At 39.1% G+C, this 22,631-nt stretch overlaps 1 protein-coding gene across 1 annotated transcript; it reads left to right on the forward strand.

Moving 5' to 3' along the window:
* The first annotated feature begins 8,537 nt into the window (after positions 1 to 8,537).
* Positions 8,538 to 22,328, forward strand: ARG1 (arginase 1). The gene is made up of 8 exons (XM_077143944.1): positions 8,538 to 8,700; positions 13,566 to 13,638; positions 15,436 to 15,610; positions 19,363 to 19,522; positions 20,709 to 20,803; positions 21,128 to 21,232; positions 21,449 to 21,585; positions 21,787 to 22,328. The coding sequence occupies exons 1-8, from the start codon at positions 8,644 to 8,646 to the stop codon at positions 21,951 to 21,953; spliced, it is 969 nt and encodes a 322-aa protein (XP_077000059.1). The 5' UTR covers positions 8,538 to 8,643; the 3' UTR covers positions 21,954 to 22,328.
* Positions 22,329 to 22,631: the final 303 nt, after the last annotated feature.

Here is a 22,631-nt window from a genome sequence, read left to right on the forward strand (position 1 = left end):
TTCTTCTGAATTGATGCAAATGTTCTAAGAAATGATCATGATGAATATGCAACTTTGTGATAATATTGTGAATTACTGACTATATATGTAGAACGGAATGATCATATGTTAAGAATGTCTGTGTTTCTTTGTTGTCATTTTTTTAAAAATTTAAAAATTAACTTAAAAATTAAAAAAAAAGTAGCTTGCCTTGTGTGCTGGTTTGAAAGAATTTATGTCCCCTAGAAAAGCCATGTTTTAATCTAAGTCCTATTTCGTAAAGGCAGAATAATCTCTCGATACTGTATGTTTGAAACTGTAATCAGATCATCTCCCTGGATGTGATTTAGTCAAAAGTGGTTGTTAAATTGGATTAGGTGATGAAATGTTTCCACCCATTTGGGTGGGTCTTAATAAGTTTCTGGAGTCCCATAAAAGAGAGAACATTTTGGAGAATGAAAGTGATTGAGAGAGCAGAACAGAATGACATAGCCACAAGAAACAGAGTCCACCAACCAGCAACCTTTGGAGATGAAGACGGAAAATGCCTCCCAGGGAGCTTCATGAAACAGGAAGCCAGGAGAAGAAGCTAGCAGATGACCTTGTATTCACCAGATGAGAGAGGAATCCTGATCATGTTTGCCATGTGCCCTTGAAAGAGAAACCATGAACTTCATTGGCCTACTTGAACCAAGGTATCTTTCCCTGGATGCCTTAGATTGGACGTCTCTATAGACTTGTTTTAATTGGAACGTTTTCTCGGCCTTAGAACTGTAAACTAGCAACTCATTAAATTCTCCCTTTTAAAAGCCATTCCATTTCTGGTATATTGCATTCCAACAGCTAGCAAACTAGAACACCTTGTAAAAAAAACTGATGCAGTAGAGATACAGCTATCTTTGGTAGCATATTCTTCTGACAAAAGTTATCCACTAAAACAAGTATTAAAGAAAATAATGCACTATATAATTTTGATATTTCTCTCTTCTTAGCTGATGCATCAAGGTAAATGTAAGATAACTTAAAAGATAATTTGATATGTTCATTACTTTTAGCCTCCCTGTATAATTTCAATACTTCCATAATTGTTTTAATCTTCCTCCCACTGTTTGCAAATCATCAATTAGTTAACTCACGAAAGAAAATTTCACATTTCTGAATGAAAGTATTTCAAATGAAAACTCATTTTATAAAAATCATCGTTACTGTCTTCGCTTCTTACTAGCAATGGAAGTATAACTGGCTTGCTCTACAAATTCTGGTGCTGCCAAATACATAGGCAAACTGTTGAGAGACGCTTTAGTTACACTCCTCCTTTCTTGTCCCCTTTCTTCCTTCCGCACTTTATTGCATATTTTCTGTACTCAAAGCACTCTACCACAACTCTGTTTGAGTTATAATACTTCCACAAGTGCATTGTTTAAATCTTGACCACCCCTGCTCTTGCATTTTTTTTATCCAGAAGTCATTTGGTATGAAGTGTTTTGCAGGGATTGCTTATTATTATTATTATGTTAGCTAATCAACTTCAGTAAACACACACACACACATTCTCAGATGTTTGACAGTTGGTTTGGAATCAGCCTTCTGTGTCCAGCAAAGAATTGTCCTGCACAGAAAAGTTTGTGACTTTATTAGCTGCAGACTGATTCTAGGGAATTTCAACTAATTTCTTTTGATCTGATGACTGCATCGTCTTATCTTGTTCACTGACTCCTAGTTGAAAAGCTCCAAGTAGTTGTTGCTATTTATTTTTTATTGCTTCATTCACTTCTTTTCCTCAATTTTTAAATATGTATACTACAAATATTTCATTAATCTATTCTCAAGCGGTTTAGTTATCATTCTTCCATTTAAAATTTTATTTAATTTTCTTTGCTTGAGCACACTTATCTGCCACTGAGCTGCCTTCTTCCATTGTCCTGCAATGATGTAAGGGTTACATTTTTGTGTGTCTGGCTTCCATAGTTAAGATTTCAGAGCACTGACACCAAATATTTTCACTTTCTTCTCTGGGGGGATTTCATTTGCATCTGTATTTTTTGCTCTTTGTGACAATTTGTTAAATATTAAAAAGATATTTTGCTTCTATTGGAACATTTGTATATTCAAAACTATATTTCTGTAAACAGCTACAGTCAAAATAAAATATGGAAAGTTTAAAAAAATATATTGGCAAAGCCCCTTGAAGGATGGAAGAAAATATATACAGCTATTAAACTTTATCACTGGGAAAGTCCCTGATACTGTCTCAAGCATTAGGATATCCCAACTCAATAAGCAGAAGCCCTTTATCTTGAGGCTTGCTCTTGTGAAGCTTATTTATGTAGCAGAGAAGCTAAATTTACTTACAATTATACCTAAGAGTTACTTCCAGAAGACCTGTTTCATTGCTCAGATGGGGCCTCTCTCTCTCTAAGCCCAACTCTGCAAGAAAAATCATTACCCCCCCTTATGTGGGACATGAGAAGCAGGGGTGAAAGTCTCCCTGGCAATGTGAGATATGATTCCCAGGGATGAGCCTGGCCCTGGCACCGTGGAATCAACAATGCCTTCCTGACCAAAAGGGGGAAAAGAATTATAACAAATAAAGTATCATTGGCTGAGGGAGTTCAAAGAGAGTCGAGTGGCTACTCTGGAGGCTACTCTTATGCACACTTCAGCTAGATATTGCTATTTATTGTGGTTTGCCAAACCCCAATGAAAACTGTTCCAAGGAATACCAAGGGCTTTATGTGAGATTCTACAAAGGTTCTGCACACTATGATTACTTTCCAGAAATCTGTATCCTCTAATGGGTTTCCTAGGCCAGATAAGTTCTGAAACTCAGAGGGTCCAGTCTCTCCAGAACATCAACTAGTTCCATACCCCTATCCCATATTATCGAGAACTCCTTTCAACCTGAAAAAGTTCGAATGAGCATAGCCCAAATACCCCTAGAGATTGGGGGTTAGATCAAAGGAGAAGGTGGACTTATAACAGAAGATAAGATTTAACAAATGAGAATGAGGGCTAAATCATTATATTGATAAAGCTTTTACACTCCAGTGTCTTGGAGCAGCCAGAAGTAAAAACCAAAAATTGTGGAACTGTAACCCATACCAAACTTTGAAATCTGTTCTATAACTACCTGTTAAAATGTACTTTGAAATTAATTGCTTTTTTGGTATATATGTCATATTTCACAATAAAAAAGATGTTGGTTTATATATTCATATATAATATATATTCATTCATTGAAGCTAGATAGGTAGGTAGATAGGTAGATGGGTAGATAGATAGATTAATAGACAGACAGACATTGTTTTGCATGCTGAAAATAGACCATAATTCCTGATGCAAAGCATGTTCACAATGAATATCTGTTGAATGAAGAAATGAATGAGTGAGTAGGAGATGAGTCCTGAAGCTATCATGAGTGACATATTATCTGTCAATACAGATAAGATTGCATCAGACCTTGAACTTGCGTACAGATGTCTAAGAGCATCAAGAATAATAGAAGCTCCTCCCAATAGCACAAACCTTCCCTAGTATATACTTGTAATCAAATTTGGAGCCAAGTACATGGAAACTATGTAGTAAATACTGCTCATACTCCTGCTTCTAACTGCCTTGCTGGCAACAATTTGGAACTCTGGAACTACCATGTTCACAAGCAAGACCTCAGTAGGAAGAGAAAGCAGTGGTAAGAAACGGACACTTTCAAATCAGAGAAAAGAGTAGTGACTAGATCTACCCACTTCAGAAACCACTCATCCTTAGTAAAAGTTGTATTTTTATACTCTTGGGGCTTTGCGACTATTCCCTAATCTCTATTTTCTACTGACACTCAAGAGCAATTCAGGAATCTTTTTCAATAATCAACCAATAGCATCTCCAGATAAAGAATGCATCAGAATATCTACAATGTCCTATTTAATTGCATATTTATTTTTCCTAAGCCTGAAACTAGAAAAGATTTGAGGTACTTTCAGCAAACGTATAGAAAATAATAACAGAAATTCAGGATTTGGGGATGGATTGTATAGTGTGTGAATATATCTCAAGAAGTTTGCATTAAAAATGACAAGTCTAGGTTAAATTAAATTAATGAACACACATACGCCACCCCCATAAGTGTTCAAGCAATACTGCCCATCATAATTGACTATAGGTGGAATGCAAATTTGGCTTTCAGTTTCCTGGAACCAAAGCCTAAAAGAGTAGTTGCACATTATTGATTATCCAAGAGAAGAAAACACAACTTCTCAGGCCAAGCAAAGCTTTTCTAGCGCTCAGTCCTGAAAGAAATTACTCAATGGACTTCACGTAGGTAACACTTGAAGATCTGGAACGCAGTGACCTCAATAATATCCCACAGCAAATACAGGTATAGATTTCATAAGGCTGCTTCTTGCTGTGTCCGTCAAAAGAGTTCAATTTCTTGATGCTAAAAAGCAACTCAGGGAAATCAGTGAGTCAAAATAATATCGCCACAGAACATCGTTTTCTTATATATTGCCTTGAACCTTGAATAATACCTAAGTAAAAAATCAGATTGATGGATTGCCTCACTTTTGATCATTCATTTACCAATTGATGCTCATATGAAATGCCACTCTGATTGAAGGAGGTTCCTGCCAATTACTTTAATTAAGATCAACCTCTAGAACAATGTGCTATTAAGGGCTGAAATGAGCATTTCTGATGGTAACTACTCTACACTTGAGAGCTATTGGGGTTGAGCTGACTGAAAAGGCTTCTTGAAGCAGTAAGACCTCAGTGAGTGCTTCCTCTCTTCTCCATCAAGTCTTTTGAGATTGTACCATACAGTTGTTATTAATAAATCCATAAAACTGATCAAATATTCAAAGAAGGATTTTTAAAAATTGCCTCAGGATTCAGAATTGTATTCCAGTTACCGTGTAAAAATGAAATTTTACTGTCTGGGCTCAAAATCCTCAAAATGCTTAAGAGTCATTTCTACCCCACACAGTCAAGGAAATAATTTCCCTGTTGGACACTGAGAGCCATGATGTATGGCTATTAGATGTCAAGTTAGATCAAGGTGCTAAATGTACTCTATAAGGGACTGGAAATGTATTCAGTTCTTTTAAATTTGATAATCTTTATATAGAAAGTGTACTTCTGAAACCTACATAAATAAGAAGAAAACAAAATTGGATTCTTATATTCAGATGGAAGATGAGAGTGTCTAAGAAATACCAAAATAAGCAGAGCCATTCTGGAGAACCATTAACCTGTAGCAAGCTCAAACCACGTGGTAGCTGAGATCAGCCAATCCAATCAGAAACTCCCATCTCTTAAATCCAAATGACAGTCAGAGATTATTGAACCAGTTTTTTTTATCTTTTAGACTCAAATCTCATAAGTGTTTTTTTTAATTGGTAATTCAAATAATTGTCAGTTTTGTAGTTCATTGTATCCAGTTTTGCAGAAGTATAATTGCCTTTAATTCCTGATTCATTCTTATTTCTATGTCACGGGTCCTCTCCCACCTGGCAGGAAACAGCCTCAGTGGTCTGTGGTTTCCCTTTATCACTCCTAAACTGGGTTGGGCCTTGGTTCTACGAGCATGCCCAGACCCAGGTTGTGGTGGGAAAGGAGTCTCCCAAGGCTCGTGGTGAGAGGCTTGCCATTTTTTAGCCCCTCTCATTATTCAATTTATATATTCATCTTCTCTTTATAATTGCAAGAAATTTTAACTGGGGACCTCATATGTGCTTTATCTGTTACTCCAGTAGCTATAGAGCAAGTCAAAAAGACATTGTCTCAGGCCAAGGGAAATGCCAGTAGGATAGAAAAAAAAAATTAGATTGGTTAAGAGGTCTGTATTGCTAACAGAGGGCTTTTAAAAATCCAGTATATACCCTCCAAAAACAAATTAAAAATTGAGCTGGAGAAAGTGAAGCTCTAACCTTGCTTAGATGGGATGACATAGATAAGATGCCCCCGTCTTCTTCCTTTAGGAATCCTGAGATGATAGCTTTGAAGATTTGAAAAGATAGTTTATGTTTGCAACAAACAGAGAGCAATGACCACTCAAAGTCATCATGAGTTCACCAAGAACAGGCTCTGTTAGGATTGCCTTTGACAGTGATGTCAGTCTTGTGCCTGACAAAAGGAAGTGAAGCATAGCTAGAGTTTATTGAGACACCTGACAGGTTTCCTTATGTTATCTACGTCCTTATGAAGTCTGCAAGTGAGCTAGGAATTGTGTGAACATGTTGATCATTAATCACTGGATCTGTGACAATCTGAGTTGAGGTTCTCCATGGAATGCCAAGGAGCTCTTACGTAAGTGTTGCCCTGTTCACAATTTTTATCAGTGATTCTGAGCCAGTGACCTGACTATACTTGGACTCCGGCTTGTATCTGCCCTTGGTTCAGAATGCTCCACTTAAGGAGGAGGCACAGGCAAACAAGAAGATGGTTTGAAGAAAATCACCAGGACGGTGACCTGAAGGAGGGCGGAAATCACATAACACAAGAAATTAGTGAGGTGCTATTATTTATTCAGCCTAAATAATAGAGAACCCAAGAAAGACATGACAGCTGAGAGATAGTGCGTATTTATATCCAGTGGATTAAAATGTCAGGAAGGCACTCTTGGCTTGAGATAGAAGGAACTTTCAGGATGTTAGAGCTTTTCAAAGAAAGAAAATGCTGGCAAAGAAATTTGCAAGATGGCACATTTCTACAGATTAGTCTATAAATTTAGTAAAAATTCTCATATATATATATATATACATACATATTTGTATATTTATGACTAGCTAAGTACATTTTGAAAAGGAAGAACAATATTACGCTTGCCCAAACAATAAGTTGGTCCATTGGTGGGCAAGTAAGTCAATGGAATGGAAGAAAGAGCTGAGCAGTTGTTCTGTGTCTGGAGGAGAACTTGGTGTATGATGGAGGCAACCCCTGAAATCAGTGGTGAAATGCTGTTGAGGATGCTGGTACACTACGTAAGGAAAAATAAAGTTGGGAAATTTACTCACACAATACACAAACATAGGATGTAGACATGGATCAAATATCTAATTATAAAAGATAAACTCTAAAGCAAATGGAAAAAAAAATGTAGAAATACCTATTTGTGATTTGGGTGTGAGGCAAGATTAAAACCAAACCTCCAGAGCATATGCACAACACATATGGGGAAAACTATTAAATTGCCCATTTCAGCTTTATGGATTCTGAATGATGGCCTACACAAGTGGGAAGATTTGAATGAAAGGCTGTACAAATGACAGATTGGGTTTTCCCAATCTGACATTTGCCTTGTCAACACCATACGAGGGCGACATCTAAGATATTCAAGAAATATCTACAAATCCACAAGTAAATGCTAGGATGTCAATTTGGAAAATGGGTCTATTCAAATGGACCTGTGAGACCTTGGTTTGCTCATTCATTCATTCAATGCACATTTATTGCATGCCCACCATATTCAGGCACAGTTCTAGGCATTGAATACAGCAAACCAAGTTCTTTGCCCTTATGGAATTTACCTCCCCTACAATGTCTTCTCCCACTGGTAGGAAAAAGAAATTAGTTTCTACTAGGTGAGTTTTCTTTTTAAATTGCAATCATAAAATTTTAAAGTTAGACTGATCTTTAGACTGTATGTCTTTTAAATCCATACTTGCACATGATAATAAACAACTTCCTAGGGGCACACAAGCAGTGTGTTTAGACTGTAAAGTACAGAGATTGGGTGGATCCAGAATGCCTAAGGCTGACTCACAGTTCTTCCCCTAAAACCTGCTTTTGTTGCCTTGAGCAGCCTCTCTGAGCGTCAGTATCTTCATCAGCAAAATGGTTCTAATAATGGGAGTCATCACAATTGTTTCAAGAATTTAAAAAGTTAACTGTAAAGCAGAAGAATTCTTAAAGTCTTGAAAGAATTTAAAAAGTTAACTGACACATGGTAAAGTTAGCTGCTTTTGTTTGGCATGAAGAAAAAAATTAATTGCCTAAACAAAATCAAGGACTTGATTATTCTAAAGATGGGTATTTCCCTGCATTCCATGTGTCAAAATTGGTATGGTAGTTGCTCTGGGTTGTTAATTAGGCAATCAATTTTTTTCTTCATGTAGTAATCAGAAAAGGAAGTTGTATTCATTCCCTGAGACAGTACCCTAGAGCTGTATGAAATCTCTTGCATGGGTTAATTATTTTGGTATATGAAATCTTAACTCAGAGTGTTAGGACTGGGAGGGATCTGAAACTGTCTTGCTCTCTCAAGCCTTATTTTACAAGGGAGGACTCAGAGATCTTGAGAAAGTCAATGCCCTGCCCTGATGTTTCCCAGCTAGAAACTCAGCACTTCCTATGAAGCCACACCTAGTTATCCATTGTTCACGGAAAGATTGTCATCCAACCGGCTTTTTAAAATGGTCGTAAACTGGCAGGGCATATAAGGGTCATTTATTTAGAGACAGATTTGGAGGACTCATAGATGAGCAACTTGCAGGCTTTTCTGTTGACTGCAGTCAAGTTTGGGCTCAGTGGGTGGAGCTAGTCTTCCTCATTAGAATAAAGGTAAACAATTCAATCCAATTATAAATGGAAAGAATGTGTGCCTTCCGTCACTGAGGGTTGCAGAGGGTAAGGGCTGAGACTTCAGGTGCAGAGAGGAGAAGTGTCAAGAGCATGAGTTCCAAGTCCAAAGCCATAGGGGTCATTGGAGCACCTTTCTCCAAGGGACAGGTGAGTACAGAGCCAGCTTGTAGCAGCTGGAATTTACTGAAAACTTTGGACTTTAAAATTATTAAGGCGTTCTTGTCTGGTTATTTTGGTTCCCTGATACAGTCCTGCCCTGAAGTAGATATATATTTTAAAGTCCTCTTACCATATTGTAATGTTGTACAGTTATCATAGCAAATGTAGGTAGCTCCCAATCTCGGCCAAAGCCACTTTTATTTGAATCTCCTGATTTTTCCTTATATTTATGAAGAGAAGGAAGTTTTATTTAACTTGAAATGGACTATTTCCACATTGTAGCTGCTCATTTGAATTACATTGCTCTTGTGCCCTATGGTGCCACTGTGTGTGTATGCAAGGGAGAGATAATTTCAAGAAAATTCATGTGTTTTGTTAAGTAATTTGTGCTTGGAAAAAATTCATAGATTGGAAGTACCCTTCAGACTTCTTTTAATTTGGCAAATCAAAATATGATTGCACCTTGTAAATGATTCCTATTGCTTTAGGGCTCTATGAAACTCTTAGTTCACGGACTAGGTAGAATGCTATTTTATGTACTTCTCTTTGAGGGGAAAAAAAAGAAAAAACATTACTGTAAGTTGGCAACATTGAAAGGAGTAGAGAATTTTTGAAACATCTAGATTGCCTAAGAGCAAATCAGCTGTGAATCAAAGCCTGCTAGCAACATTTAAATTTACAGTCTTTTTTTCTGCTTGGGCACACTCACTCTGGCTAAACATGAGATGACAGAAAACCATAGATTTCAATATGGGCCTGTGCTTAAAAAGGAAAACAAGCAAACAAACAAACAAAAAAATGAAACAGAAACAAACATGCAGCATGTGAATTGAAACCCCTAAAGTTTATGGGTTTATTGTTGGTTTTTGCTTTCTTTCTTTTTTTTTTTTTTTTATTAAACAGCCTTTCTCCAGGCCTCTCAGAATTCTTTGTGCCCATCTGGTCAGTGTTTTACTCTCTCCCCCATCTCTCTATATTTTGAACTCTTGCTTTGCACACTGTATTTTTTTTTTTTTTTATTGCAAAGCAGAGGGCAGAGGGCAGAGACCCAAATGGCATTTGGACTGCCAGTAAATACTGCTTCATCTCTCTTGGCAATGCTGCAAAGTCTCTCCCAGGACACAGGGACAGTTTGCTGACACAGAAGTGCTTCTTTTAATGCTGGAGTTAATATGCTCACCTATTCTTGGAACGGTTTAGAACAGAAACAGAGTTGAAATAATTGATTTAAAAAAGAAGAAGAAAGAAAGGAGGGAGGGAAGCAGAAAGGAGGGAAGAGAGAGAGAGAGAGGGGAGGAGGAATGAAGGGCTGAGGGAGGGAGGGAAGAAAGAAGGGAAGAGGGAGAGAAGGCAGGAGGGAGGAGGGAGCATGAAGCCTGATGTACAGAATCACAGCCACTGTATGGGATAATATTTTGAAACAGAGCCTGAAGCATTTTTCCCGTCGCAGATATTTCCTCCCTCTCTCTCTTTTCCCTATAACTCTTCTCCCATTCAAACATGGCCATTAGGAGGAAGCTAATTTCCCAGGATAGGAGGGAGTGAGAGAGATTTTTCTACACGAAGCCATTGAATAAGGAAAGAATGGCCAACACATAAGCAGTTGTCCCCACTTATGTTAGTTTGCAGGCTGCCAGGATGCGATACACCAGAACTGAAACTGCTTTTAAAAAAGGGAAGTTTAGTAAGTTACAAATTTACAGTTATAAGGAAGTGAAAGTGCCCAAATTAAGGCACCAACAAGAGGTTACTTTCACTCAAGAAAGGCCAATGGGTCAGGAACACCTCTGTCATCTGGGAAGGTACGTGGCTAGCATTTGCTGGTCCCTTGCTCCTAGGCTCTGTTGCTTTCAGCCTCTGTTCCTGTGGGGGTTCCTCACTTTGCTTCTCCAGGGCTGGCTTTTATCTCTTGGCTTCCCCTGGCTCACTCCAGGTTCAGGTTTGCTTAACATCTCACGGCAAGGTCTGCTGGGCTCCAAGCATCTCCAAACATCCGCGTCTCTGTTCTCTGAAACAACTGTTCTCCAAGCATCTACATCTGCTCTCTATTGTTACTGAAGCCTCTGTCATTTCTCTGGCTTCTCCAAAATATTTCCTCTTTTAAAGGATACTAGTAAGCCTATCAAGACCCACCTGGAACGGGTGGAGTCACATCTCCATCGAATCAAAAGTTAACACCCACAATTGGGCGCAGCTCATCTCCATAGAGATGATCTAATCAAAAGATTGCAACCTACATTATTGGATCAGGACTAAAAGAAAGGGTTGCCCATACAAAATTGAATCAGGATTAAAACATGGCTTTTCTGGGGGTACATAATACTTTCAAACTGGCACACCAGTTTGAATGGAAATTATAGTTTGACAAACAGGGAAAGGGGTGATACTACAAGGCTGGTGCAGGTGGGTCCCCAAGAAATCATTCTGTACCCTGTCTCACCTCCTTGTCAGGCATTAGGGAGGTCTTATTTCTATTTTATAGTTTAGTTAACTAAAGCACAGAGAGGCTGAATAATTTGCTCAGGGTCACACAGCCTGTGGTGGAGCCAGGTCTGCTTGACTTCAAAACCTGTACTAATACCTCTTCTGGGGGGCCTGAGTCCCTAGTCAACCTTACCTTGTTTGTGGCTAGGTTACCTTGAGTGCAGAGTTAGGGATTGGGGCCTGGTTCCCAAAGTCAGTTAAGCTGTGAAAGCATTGCCAAAGTGGTCAGATACAACAAGCAATGAGAGAAGACCAGGCTTGAGAAAAAGTTTACAGCAATCAAATGAAAAAAGAATCCTAGATACATCACTTTGAGAAATTTAATGGTTGTGTTAGAGCACATACAATGCCAACAAAAGAGCTGGTAAGATTTGTTCTAAAGTTTGAAAGGAAGAAGGAAAAAAAAGTTGAGGAGTTTTATCAAATTGGCAATTTTTGAACATCTATGGAGGGGCAACTTTATACTCAAAAAGTAGTGCCCACATGTAAAGAACTTGGGAATGAAATCTAATAATGGGAATAAGAAAAAAACAAACACACAGGCACACAGGAAAAAAAAAAAACACAAGAAAATCCAAAGGCAGAATCTGAACCAAGAATTTCCCCATTGGAGTTTAAAGAAAGAGCTGTTCTGTCTGCTTGGGGTCGGGTGGGAGGTCATGGGAAAAGAGAATGGAGTGAAGGAACTGGATGTGTCAGAGAGAGCAGGTGGGGTCCTCACTGCCTGGGTCAGGAAAACGAGGTGGAGGACTCTCCTGGTGCTGGGGCACATCTTATCTGTTCATTGGAATTGGGAAGATTTGCTTCATTTGGCAAAATAGCCCTAATCTTATGGAGAGACACACCTGTCCCTTAGCACGTCTCATGTAACAAAGGGAAATAATTTTCTGTAGCTAAAAGCCTTGTTGGAAATTTGAGTGGAAAAGATGAATGAGAGCACTTTTTCTTTAGACCTCCATTCAGCCCTGGGACTGGAGAAGACTTTCTGTAAGGAGGGAAGCACATTAGCTTCCCTGATGCAGAAGCAGCGAGGGTAGAGCCATGGTCTGCTAAAGCTACCAAAATGCTTTATACCACAATTATACCAGGAGTGGGCCAGCTTTTAGCAATGGGGATTTATTAGCTTACAAATGTATAGTTCAAGGCTGTGAGAATATCCCAGTTAAGGCATCAACAGGGTGATACCTTCTCTGCAGACTGGTTTCTGGTGAGCTTGGGCTCCTCTGTCAGATAGCAAGGTGCATCGTGACGTCTGCTGGTCCTTCTCTCCTGGGTTTCTTTGCATCCAGCTTCTGGCTTCAGTGGCCTCCTCTCGGCTTCTCGTGGGCTTTTTCCGTGAGCTTCTATTAATTTCATCTCTTAGCTTGTGTGTGTGTTTTATCCTCTTTTAAAGGACTCTACTAAGAGGATTAAGACCCACCTTGAATGAGGCGGGCCACATGTCACTCGAAATTACCTCATCAAAAGGTCCCACCTATAATGCATCTGCCACCAAAGGAATGGATTAAAAGAACATGGCCTTTTCTCGGGTACATAGCTTCAAACTGCCACGGTCAGGCATCTCGGGTCAACTGTGCTTAAGCAGCTCAGAACTTGAAAGAACTGGGTTGGTCTTTGTGGTTTTAGCTTTCAGAGAATGATTTTCCCTGTTGCCGCCTTTCTTTCCTCGAGCCTTTTCCTCCCTGCTGTGCTGACCTGCACGCAGACCTCTCTCACCCACACTCCTTGCACTAACCAAGCTGTTTCACTGGTTTATGAAGTTTCTCCATAAACTTCCTGTTTCCTGGTGAATACCTACTCATGTTGCAAAACTCACCTTAAATGCCACCTCTTCCATGATGCCCTCCCCCTGCATCTTGCCCCTGGCAGAGTGAGAATCACCCTGTTTTTCTGGCCATGGCACCTGGTATCTACATTGAAACAGCTCTCAGTACACTGTGTCTGGTTTCCAAGGTCTAATCCCGTATTAGTTTATGAGTCACTTCAAGCTGGAGAGAAACTGTCTCGTGCTAATTTTTGTATCTCTGCATATCATAGTGTTTTTGCATGAAATAGGGGTTCACTGTGTTGATAACAGGGGATGGTGGGAAGAAAAATGTAAGTTTTGAAGTCCAAAGGACATGAACCTATGCTCTAGCACTTCTTAGTTGTGTGTCTGTGGGAAAATTACATAAACTTTCTGTTTTTATTTTCTCAAACTTGACCTGGGAGCAATTCAACCCACCTTGCTGTGAGGATTGAATGAGATCATGTAAAATGCCTGGTGCTGATAATTTCTCTTCAACTGCTTAAATAATGAAAAGGATTCCTAGTGTGAACAGCTGGTGGTCATGACAATGTCTGAATTATTTACTTTTTTAATTATTCAGCCACGAGGAGGGGTGGAAGAAGGTCCCACGTTTTTGAGAAAAGCTGGTCTGCTCGAGAAGCTTAAAGAACAAGGTAATTTTTAAGTTGGAAGATGATCAGCTTGATCTCCTCTGAAGGAAGGAGCAGACCCTTGGAAAATGGGGTATTACCAAAGCAGAGTGACTTTTATACCACAGGCCTGAAGCCTTGGCTGTACCCATAGAAGCACATGCTCTACAAGAAGCAGGATATAAAACAAACAACAAAAAAATAACAGAAAGAAGTTTTTTTTGTTTTTTTTTTTAAGAAGCAGGGTATATGGGGAGAATGTTCAATAGATATTATTGGTAAACGGTTAAGCATACAGTTACCTTTTGACCCAGAGATTCTACTCTCAGGTATTTACCCAGGGGAAGTGAAAACACATGTCCACACAAAGACTCACATTGGCATGTTTGCAGCAGCATTGTTTATAAAAGCCAAAAACGTGGGAACAACAAAATGTCCATCAACTGGTAAATGGGGCCACAGAATGTGTCACATCTCTGCAGTGATCAGTATTTAACAGCAAAAACACAGAGTGTTGAAACAGGCAAGGACGTGGGAACCTCAGAATCATCAAGTTAAGTGAAAGAGGGAGACACAAACAACTACATACTGCGTGATTCCATTCATACTACATTTTAGAGAGGACAAAAGTATAACCCCAGAAGGCAGATCAGTTGTTGCCTGGGACTGAGGGTGCCTATTGATTGCAAAAGAGCATGAAGGGTCTTTGCAGGGTAAGGAAATATTTGAAGACTTGATTGGGTGGTAGCTGCAAGACTGTAACTAACCTCATTGACCTGTATACTTAGGGGGAATTTTAGTGACTAAAAAGCATTCTCAATACAACTAAACAGGGGGGAAAAACCCGTAGGAGAACAGAAGTCTTGAGTAAACGGATTAGCTCCCTCAGCTAACAAGCATGATGTGGTCACATTTTATATTGAGTTAAATCTCTTGTGTTACTGAGCCATGTATTCAGACAGGTGTGTAGTAAATATTATGCACAATGCATAGTTAGTTAACCATAAAACACCCTAACCTGCCCATTTCACAGCTTTACATGCAGCTCTGGACTTTTGAAGGCTAATGCAAGTCTGTTTAGAATGCATAGTTGGGTCCCTAGAAATTTTGGGTTACCTGCATTTTCCCCCCTTATTATCTAATAAATGTATACTTTTTTGGAAATGGATAGTGGTGAAGGTAGTACAACGTTGTGAATATAACTAATACCACTGAATTACAAACTTAAAAGCGGTTAGAGAGGGAAATGCCATGCTGTATATACACAATAAAAATTTAAAAAAAAACACAAACATGTCTAGTAACCCAGTCTCATTTCTTGAGCTTTCCTAAGTGTTAAGCTGAGGGTTGAGCACACGTTCTCATTTCATTCTCAGAACACTGTGAGGCTGGCTCAGTGGACAGAGGAACTGCTTCTGCAAGTGACAGCGAGAATTAAAACCAACAACTGTTACTACAGTGTCAGAAAATCTAGAAAATACTGAAGTATTTTCTTCTGGGGAATATGCCTAAATTTTCTTTTTAAACAATTTCTTTATCACAAGAAAAAAGAACATGTTTTTTGTTTAAAAAAAAGGAAAAAAAGAAAAAGCTAGAAAGTAAGTTGCACACAAGCAGAGAGAGAGAGTCCCCAGAGAAGGTCCAAAGCAGCAGGTTTCCAGCAGATCCTGGTGAGAGGGCACTGAGAGTCCCTCCAGACTTTTTCTTTGCTTACACTTTTGAAAAACATATCCACGTTGTAAATTTGGAATCAGCCCAACATACCGCTATGTAATCTGCTTTCTTCACCTAGAGACCTGAAACCTTTGGTTTTCGTTATAGGGTGTGATGTGAAAGATTATGGGGACCTGTCCTTTGCTGAGGTCCCCAATGATACTCCTTTTCAAATTGTGAAGAACCCAAGGTCTGTGGGAAAAGCTAGCGAGCAGCTGGCTGGCGTGGTGGCAGAGGTCAAGAAGAATGGAAGAACCAGTCTTGTGCTTGGCGGAGACCACAGGTCTGGTGTACTGATAACCGCGCTGGAGTCTGGTACAAATGGGGTAAAGGGAGTGTGTCCCCGGGCGGGAGAAGACAGGAAGGATGCCAGGGAGCACAGTGGTCCGTACCATCCTCTTCCATTCATCGGAGTCCCAAAGGACAGGACTGGATACCACCCATCAGGCAGTTTTCCTTTTACCTTTATCAGTGCCTACTTGGTTATGGAAACAAACAAGGAGCGCTATCTGAAGTCTTCAGTATCTTTAGTTTTATCTATTGTAATTGAAAATTCATGAAATGCAAACAGATTACAGTGAAATATTCAGCACAGCCTTACATTTCCAAATAATAAGCACTGGGGAAATTCATAGTTTGTTATATTTATTTATTGATAATATAAATAATTCAGTTAGGTCAGCAGTTTAAAAGCAGGTATTTTCCACTATAAAAGTAATCCTTAGATGCATAATCTAATTCAACCTCATTTGAACATTGCTCATTTGAACAACTGAAACACAGGAAACACAGAATTAGATAATTGTAATGCCTGGAAACATCCTAGAGTATATTAAGCAGATAATCAAAAAGTATTAGCACAGTCCCCTGAGGGAGGGGAGCAAGAATATGGGACAATTAAATCTTACCGTCAGGGAATCCCCTGATACTGTGTCAAACTTTAGGGATAACCAAATCAATAGGCCATGCCCTTGATCATGAGGCTTACTCTTGTGAAGCTTGTGTAGGTAGCGGAGAAGCTTAGACTACCTATAGACATGCCTAAGAGTTATTTCTGGAGGACCTCAGTTTTTGCTCAGATGTGGCCTCAGTCTCTCTAAGCCCAACTCTGAGAGTGAAATCATTGCCCACCCTGCTATGTGGGACATGACATTTCGGAGTGAAAGTCTCCCTGGTGATGTGGGAGAGGACTCCCAGGGATGAATCCAGACCTGGCACCATGGGATCAACAATTCCATCCTGACCAAAAGGGGGAAAAGAAGTATAATTCATAAAGTGTCAGTGGCAGAGAGAGTTTAAATAGAGTCGAGAGGCTACTCTGCAGGTTGCTCTTATTCAAGCTTCAGGTAGACCTTGCTACCTATCATAACCTGCCAATCCCCAACCAGGACCATTCCAGCCAATCCTAAAGAACACCTAGGGCAATATATAAAGATTCCACAAGGGTTCCAGTAACTAGAGTAACTTTCCAGAAAACTATAGCCTCCAAATGGGTCCCTGGTCCAGATAAGTCCTGAAACCTAGTCCAGCCTCTCCAGAACATCACATAGTTCCATCTCCCTCCCCATATCAGTGACAGACTCTTCCAATATGAAAAATTTAGAATTGCCATAGCCCAAACACCCCGAAAGAGAGAAATGGAAAGGTCAAAGGTGATGGTAGAATTATACATAGATGATAGGACTTAACAAATGAATATGAATGCTGAATTATTAAATTGATATCTCTCATAGTCTCCAGTATTTTAGAGTTGCTAGAAGTAAAAACCTAAAATTGTGAAATTGTAACCCATGTCAAAGCCTGAAATATGTTCTACAACTAATTGCGGTGCTGTGCTTTGACATTTATAGCTTTTTTGTATATATGTTATTTTTCACAAAAAAAGAAGGAAAAAAAATTGATCGCGATGATAAAAAATATCTAAGCCCTCCAGCCTCTTATATTCTGGAGCACCTAGTAGAAAAAGTATGAGAGGATCATATGGTAGCCCATGACAAACTCTGGGATCTGTCCTATAACCACTTGTTGAAAAGTGCTTTGAAAACTATTGCTTTTTTATTTCTTTGCTTTGTATATATGTTATACCATATATAAAAAAAAGTAAAAAAAAAAGTAATCATTAGAAAACTTAGAAATATATGTGTACATAAAAGTTTTAAAAATAGTGGTAATTGTGCTTTTCTCATAACAACTCTAAGCACTTTGGTATATATCCTTCCTGGAATTTTTTTTTTTTTTTTTTTGTATGCTGTATGGATGGGGTCACATTTCATTCTTTTTCCATGTGAGTATCCCTTTGTTGCTGCACTGTTTGTTGAATTTTTTTTTTGCTTTTTTTTTTGAGTTTTTGTTTGTTTTGTTTGTTTGGGAAGTGCGTGGGCTGGGAATTGAACCATGGTCTCCTGCATGGCAGACAAGAATTCTACTACTGAATTACCCTCGCACCTCACTTCCTGGCATCTATTTTTTCCTAGTAAAACAATCCTGTGGGTGTGTGTGAGTGTGTGTTATATCTGATGTTTTCCTCTTAATCTACAATACAAATTTCCTAATGTTACTTCATTTTATGTATATGCATCACAAGCACCATTTTTTATTCTTGCATAATTTTTCGTCAAGACACTATAGCTCTATACACAACCACATTGATAGGCAGGGTTTTTTACAAAATGTCATCATAACAAATACTGTGGCCAGGATATCTTTTGTGCCTGAGTCTTCTTAATGTTTCTGGTCAAGGCCCTGGGATATTTTGCCAGAAGAGGATCAACTGGGTCAAAAAAGTTTAAATGGGGGGTGCGAGGGTAGCTCAGTGGTAGAATTCTTGACTACCTTGCGGGAGACCCGGATTTGATTCCCAACCCATGCACTTCCCAAACAAGCAAGCAAACAAACAAAAGCCAAACGAAACAAAAATTCAACAAATGGTGCTGCAAATAAGGTGATAGTCACATGGAAAAGGAATGAAATGTGACACCTGCCATACAGCATACAAAGAAAAAAATAAAAAGGGCAAATGTTACCCTGACTCTTCATGAAGAATCAACTTCTTGAGCCCCTCAGTTTTCTCTTCTTGAGCCAAACCATTGCCAGGGTTTTGCAACAAAATGGCAGTTGGGGAACCAGGAGCTCATTTTCTAAGTAAGAAGTTTTGTAAGTGGAAAACTTAAAGTGTAGCCTATAGTCAAAGGTCAAGAAACCTAAAAGGAAAACCAAATGAGCAGGGTGCCTGACACCTGAACCCAGAAGCAGGAAAGTGTGCTGCTTCCACTCTGAGCTAAACTTCCGGTTCTCTGAATGATATTTAAATGCTCACAACAGTATAGTAAATCCCGATCTTTCAATCTTTGTGTAAGATACTACTTAGACCTTTCATGCAACAACATTTCTTGAGTTTGAGGCCTTTGGGATGGATTCAGGGGTTCTGGAGTGGGGTAAGAGCAGGTCATTGAATGTATGGCCAGAGTAGGAAGTGAGAGAGGATCTGAAATTGAACAGTGAGTGGGCTGCCGGGAGCTGCTGGCTGAACTGGGCATACGGACTTCAGAAAGATGCTACCCAGTTGCAAAAGAGTTGGGTTTTTAGAAAAATGGGGAGACTATTATAATTCACTTGGAGAATTAAGTATTTGCTAGGGGAAATGAGAGTGCAGAAGATGAATTCGATTTAACACTAAGAATTGAAGAGCCTCTATTGTGAAGGAATTTCTGGTGTAGCAAGCATTTTTATACACATTCGTGTCTTTGAATTCACTATAATTTGCCATTTGATTAGAAGGCAGATTTTGAAAAAACAATCTTAAAATTTTCGGTAATGATAGCAGCGCAGCTATAACCGGTTAGTATGTACTTGAGAGTAGGCAACACTTTCTGTTTTTAAAATTGTTTAATTGGCATTTCCATTTTCAAACCTACCAGTAATAGCCACTTTGACTTAAAGGGAAACAAAGCAAGTGCATTAGGTGAGATAATATGGTCCCCGCTATGTGTAGAGACGGCAAAACTGATGTTCACGCAAACTTTCCTTCCTTTGAAGTATGGCAATTGGCAGCATCTCCGGCCATGCCAAGGTTCACCCCGACCTCTGCGTCATTTGGGTGGATGCACACACCGATATCAACACACCACAGACAACCACAACTGGGAACATGCACGGACAACCGGTGTCCTTCCTCCTGAAGGAGCTAAAGGGAAAGGTAAGAGGCTGGTTGGTATTTCTATTACCAAAGAAGGACCTTTAGCAAACGTTCAGGAGGTGAAAAGGAAGCAGGAACCTTTATGCCATGTCCTTCTTAGTGTAAGTTCAAATCACGTTCTCTGCAGCTAGGAAGCAAAGAGGTGGCTAGTAAAGGTGAGGAGGTTCTTACTTCTACTTTACTTAATAGCTTGCCACCCGACTTTATGTATATCTTCCATTTTGAGTTACCTTTATTAGTGTGGAGGGATATGGGGAAAAGAGTAATCCTTTATAAATAAATAGAGACTCAGAAATTAAGCCAAGATCATAGACTAAGTGTCTAGCAGGCTCAAAATCAGATCTTCTAACTCCTACATTTTCTGCCAGATACCATGCAGACTCTCTTTCATAAAGGCGTCCCCTCTACATCAATGGAATTTTTAAAGGCCGGATTATAATGGTTTATATCACTAATCACCTTTCCTGTAAGAAACACATATCTAAATCATAGAAGAACTACCTCTTTGCTCCCTGGAAGCTTCTATTCTAAAAGATGTGAGATGAAATTCCAGATTAAGATTTAACATTGTAGTTGCAAGCTTTTGTTGTTATGTGTAATAGATGTAATACATCGGCCCTAATGATGATCCTTGGTGACTCAAACCTCCTGATGCTCAATGTTCCGCAGTAACATTTTCTGGGCTGGTCACCAAGTGATGGGTTTATAAACTGGCAAGGTGTCTGGTCAGCACGTGCGAACAACCTGGGTTCCAGGACATATGATGATGTGAGGAGCATCCTAAGGTTTGTCAGTCCAGAAATGTCCCTTAGGGCTCCTAGGCCATACAGTGGCTTAAGACCCTTATTGAGAAAGATAAGTAAAGGAGGAAGCTGATAAAGTTAATGGAGCATGCTGATTTCATTTTAGAAGAATCCAGGGAAAGCAGGGCCCAGCAGGAACGGCCTCCGAGCAGGGAAGTGTTGACAAATGGTTCTGGGCCATAGGGAGAGGCTGGGTAAGGCCAATGCACAGGCACCACGAGGGAAGGCAGGCGTCCCTTCTCAATTCTGAATCATATTTAAATGATGCCCTCAAAGTGTACATTCTAAATGTAAGGTAGATGCAATCCAACTCGTTTTGACCTTAAATGTGAGGTTTGCCCAAGAGAAGTCTATTTAACCAAATGGAAACATTGCAATTTTAGATCCCTGATGTGCCAGGATTCTCCTGGTTGACGCCTTGCCTATCTGCCAAAGACATAGTGTATATCGGCTTGAGAGACGTGGACCCTGGCGAGCAGTAAGTTTGCTCCTTGATGTGATTCACCTTGGTGTTTGGCCTTCTGGGTGCAAAATGTGCTTTTCTGGCAAAACCTATGGGAGGAAATTATTTAAATAGCAAGTACATCCAGACATATCTGTATGGGTACATTTTTCAGACAATATATACCTTTAATTGATTCACTGTTAACAAATACAGATAAAATATATTGAGATAGAAATACAGTACATAGAACCTAAATATTGCATGTATGTACTACATTGACCTTTTCCATAAAACAGGAAGGCATAGTGTCAGCCTTCTTATTGATTGTGAATTCCCTTTATATCTCTTCTCTCATAGCTACATTTTGAAAACTCTGGATATTAAATATTTTTCAATGACTGAAGTGGACAAAATGGGAATTGGCAAGGTGATGGAAGAAACATTCAGCTATCTACTAGGAAGGTACAATGTTTTGTGTGTGTGTGTGCAGCAAGGCATAATTATTACTAGGAGCACTTGCTCCTGACATTAATCAATGTAAATTGTTAATAAAGCCTTTAAGTAATATCACAGAACTTCTCTGGGTGTTACGGTTTACAAAGTAAGTAAGAATGATACATACCCATTATATATTAACCCACAACCTTTAAAATGAATTCCTTTGCCATTTTTTAAAAGAAAGAAAAGGCCAATTCATCTGAGTTTTGATGTGGATGGACTGGACCCATCTCACACACCAGCTACCGGCACACCCGTCCTGGGAGGTCTGTCTTACAGAGAAGGGCTCTACATCACAGAGGAAATTTACAGAACAGGTAGGTCGAAATCTGAACCAATACATATTTCTACCTCCCTGCTGGGAAGGACATTTCTGGAATGCCCATCACATGATGTAATAACTGTTTTCAGTTGATCTTCAACTTTTTATGTTCCTGGATAATCTTTCAAGTCCATCTGTACAAAATTTTAAAATGTCAGTATTTTATAAATTACATTATTACTATGTGTCATTGTAGGGCTGCTCTCAGGATTAGATATAATGGAAGTGAATCCCTGTCTGGGGAAGACGCCAGAAGAAGTAACTCGAACAGTGAACACAGCGGTAGCGATAACCTTGGCTTGCTTTGGAGCTGCTCGGGAGGGGAACCATAAACCTACTGACTACCTTAACCCACCTAAATAGATATGGAAACATCGGACAAAAAGCTCACGGCTAATGACATAATTAGCAGATGTAATTATTTACTTGACTTGAGCCTACAGTTATCCTCCCAAAGGGTTGTCCTTTCCAGAAACATGTTTTGCCTCAGAAAATATTAACACAATTAGTAAACACTGTACAAACTGGCTTTTCCTCTTGGTATGAAATTCAAGATTTGTAAATTCTAACTTCTGTGATATAAAAAGAAACGTATCCTTAGAAATTAAAAATGAGCTAGCATTACCAATAAACATACCTATATAAACTCCCACAGCTTGGGGGTCCTGGTATCAGGCGATAAAACTACCCATATGTCCATGCTGCTCAAAAGAGGTGATTTTTATAATAAACTCTTTATAATTATTCTACTGTGCCTATGCTATTTGTTTCTAAATAAATACAAATTACATGCTTTTATACACACACACACACATATACTCTGCTTAAAACTACTAGAAAGATTTTAAAAAGCTGCATGAAATCATTATTCTCCAACTTTTAAAGATCTGGACAGGCTATTCAAACTCTCAGGCTCTAGTTTCTTAAACTGTAAAATGGATAATTATAGGCTTAGGTAACCTCCAAGTTCATATATGTTAGATGACCATGTTACTTTTTTAAAACCTCAAACGTGGTATTGGTGATATTTTAAGCATGGTA

This window comes from Tamandua tetradactyla, chromosome 25 (genome assembly GCF_023851605.1).
Source record: "Tamandua tetradactyla isolate mTamTet1 chromosome 25, mTamTet1.pri, whole genome shotgun sequence".
In the NCBI taxonomy this organism is placed as follows: Eukaryota; Metazoa; Chordata; class Mammalia; order Pilosa; family Myrmecophagidae; genus Tamandua; species Tamandua tetradactyla.